General features: G+C 42.3%; 1 protein-coding gene across 1 annotated transcript in view; it reads right to left on the reverse strand.

Annotated features, from left to right (window-relative positions):
• Positions 1–3,328, reverse strand: part of LOC106532507 (kynureninase) — a 33,691-nt gene that overhangs the window by 19,297 nt on the left and 11,066 nt on the right. The window contains exons 5-8 of the mRNA XM_014028572.1: positions 808–882; positions 506–652; positions 156–254; positions 1–71 (exon numbers count right to left, since the gene is read on the reverse strand). Coding sequence (XP_013884026.1) covers positions 1–71; positions 156–254; positions 506–652; positions 808–882 — 392 coding nt within the window. The remainder of the gene's footprint in view (positions 72–155; positions 255–505; positions 653–807; positions 883–3,328) is intronic.

Genomic DNA, 3,328 nt, shown 5'->3' on the forward strand with positions numbered 1-3,328 from the left:
GGCTTTATAGTGTCTTTGTGTTTTTCATGAACAAACGCCCCAGCAAGTCCACCAGCGCCTGAATTTAAATACTGTAAAAAAAATTGAATACTATTATAATTTTTAAGTTCTCGTTTAAAGTTTTTCTGCTTTTATTGTGTTTCTTGTCAGCAAACCTTGTAGGAGCACCAGCAGGCAAAGTCAACGCCCCAGTCATGCAGCTTCAGGTCAACATTTCCTACAGCGTGGGCACAATCAAATCCTACAAAACAACCCTGTAACCCAAATGGAGAAGTTGTTAATGATTTTTTTATCATTCCATTTTAAATAAAATATGCTGTAATATTTAAAACTGTACAATTATTTTAGTTTAAGAAATAATGACTTGGTTTTATGCCCTCGTAAATAAAACTAGATGCACATAAATTGTGCATTCAGGTTTAGGACTTTGAACATAGATTAAATGAATAAAAACATTTTTTTGTTTGTTTGGTGGGGGGTGGGGGTCATATTGTGTTTAATTAACCTTTTTGTGTCCAGCCTCTGTGATGGCACGCATATCAAACAGTTGGCCAGTGTAAAACTGAACTCCGCTGAACATCACCACAGCAATGTTGTCTCCCTCCTTCTGAATCACCTCCAGGATGTCCTCAGTCCTCAGGGTGTCTTCTCCCTGAACAAAACGGAAGGATAATCAATGTCTAAGGTAAAAATTTCACTTATTTCAGTTTTTCTGCAGGCATCTTTGTTCATTCTTATCAAACCCTATTTCATTTCTAAATAAATTGACTGAATGGATTAGTTCTGGGTGATCTGTGTTGTTGGTACCGGTCTTGGAGACAGCAACATCATGCTGAGCTGAGGGTCAAATCCTCTCAGGCGGATCTGAGACTCTACAGCATACTAAAGACACACACACACACACACACACACACACACACACACCCACACACACACACACACACACACACACAAAATAAAGCTTCAGATTTTAGAAACACAGGATGTTTCAGGCTTAAAAGATGTAAGCAGGATTTTGTTTGAGTCTGTTGAAAAAGAAGAGGAAAAAATTGAACATGTTATGTGTTTGTGAGGTTAGGCAAGGTCAGATCCAAGGATGCAGGCTGATATGAGGAAATAAACTAAAAGAAAACTTTATTATTACAAAGAAGCTGATGTGACGGCAGAGAACAACAAAAGAACAGGAGCAACACGGGATGACCAGGCCAGGGTAACCAAACATTGAGTGGAGCGGCTCGGCTTTCGGCAGGCCCAGGTCAGCTTTTATCGGACCCGGCTCGGCCCTCACAGGGAGCAGCTCGGCTTTCATTGGGTCCGGCTCAGTTTTCACCAGGAGCAGCTCAGCCTTCATCAGGCCCATCAAGTCAGCAGGCAAAGACCAGGCTCCAGGGCCTGGCAACAGATATCGGCTGGATGGCAATACTTGGTGGGCTCTCTGAGGTAGGAGCTGTAAGCCCAGACTTCCGATCATACTTTGAATGGTGGTCAGCTGGTGATAGAAAAACTATAACTGCTGCTAAATTAAACAAAAAAGGGTTTAACAACTTTAAAATCATGGTTCGTCAAGAAATCTGCGCTGTGCTTTTTTTGACTCTATTGCTGCTCATCACTGTTGGAACACCTCTGCGGGTTGTCTTTCTTGAGGGAATGCATGTTGAGGGCCCTCACATCAGCAGTCACTGGAATCAACAGATGTGTCTGATGGGTCAAAATTCAAATTTAACCATCAATAGTCCAGTGAGCTTTCATTATAACTTGTTTGGTCTTTACACAGTTTACTCATCTGTTTTATGAAATGTTCGTGCTGTGATTGACCAATGTAAGCATGTAAAGCAACAACTGGCACTTACTAAAACCCTAGCATGGAGGATCCATAGCCTGCTATTTCTCGTCTTACTGTTATCAAGGGGTGTTCATTTAAATCCAGGACCAGAAATTCAAAGTACAACAAATGACATCTGTTCTGATCTAAACAACTTGACATTGCCTAGGAAGGGAGTGAGTGAAATATCTGTATCTAGTTTTCCTCAAAGAAAAAAAATTGGAGAAAATAGTTTTGCCACTGGACTCATCAGTACTCCAGTATGCCAAGCATCAGTGAAAAGAAGAGAGCCTCAGCTCTCTCATTCTGTTTTTAGTGTTGACAGGAGCAATAATCTCGCAATAAAAAAACAGAGGTCATTTAAAACATTTCAAACTGTTAATCATGCAAAAGTTGTTTGGAACCCTAAGCTGAAGCCCGGAGGACTTTTTGGTGGACACCTAAATATCAGAAGTGTTGTCTCAAAGACTGAACAGTTGAATTATTGTCTTGAGAATTCTAATTTAGATTTTTTTTTTTGTGTCTATCTGAGACATGGTTACAAAATGTTACTCCAGTTAATAACTCTTCAGTAGATGGTTACCAATGTTTCGAGCTCATTCTCATGCCCCCTGCGTCAACATAATGATGCTTGACCAAGGGTTATTATGTTGACACGGCGGGTAGCCCCCGCGTGCCCGTCCGTTCTTTATGAGATGAGGCGGAGGAAAACAAGTTCTTGAACACAGACCCTAAAGTTAACCATTCCCTCATATTAACATTTTTTTATCCGTGAACACAACAGACCCTAAAATTAACCTTGAAGCCTGATCTCTCATATTAACCTTTTTTTTGTCCATGAACACAGACCCTAAAATTAACCATTAACACTGATCCCTCATATTAACCATTTTCGTCCTATACCCTGAATTTAATCAATGTACAGCCTTTCCCTGACACCAGTCTCTCAAATTAACCATTATCCCTGACCTCAGATCCTAAAATTAACAATTAAACCTGATCCCTCATGTTAACCTCAGATTTGATGCAACCCGGAAAAGCCGCGGGCGGCAAGGATGAACATCAACAATATGTTACGAGTCCGACATGAAAATGTGTTAGACAAGATCGAGCAACTGGGAGAGGAGGTAGGGTTCTGATATATGTAAAAGATGGTATCTAATGTGAACGTTTGTACTTTAAAGCTGCACGTTCTCTGGAGTATGTGGCTGTTAAAGTTGTTTTGCTTCTCCTTGGGCTGCTACCTTATCGTGGTGGAGGGGTTTGAGTGTCCCAATGATCCTAGGAGCTATGCTGTCTGGGGCTTTATGCCCCTGGTAGGGTCACCCATGGCAGACAGGTCCTAGGTGAGGAACCAGACAAAGCGCAGCCCGAAGACCCCTTATGATGCACGAAAACTTTAGATCTGACATTCCCTCGCCCGGACGTGGGTCACCGGCCCCCCCCCCTCTGGAGCCAGGCCTGGAGGTGGGGCACGATGGCGAGCGCCTGGGCTTTCACCCACGG

This window comes from Austrofundulus limnaeus, unplaced genomic scaffold (genome assembly GCF_001266775.1).
Source record: "Austrofundulus limnaeus strain Quisiro unplaced genomic scaffold, Austrofundulus_limnaeus-1.0 Scaffold782, whole genome shotgun sequence".
NCBI classification, from domain to species: Eukaryota; Metazoa; Chordata; class Actinopteri; order Cyprinodontiformes; family Rivulidae; genus Austrofundulus; species Austrofundulus limnaeus.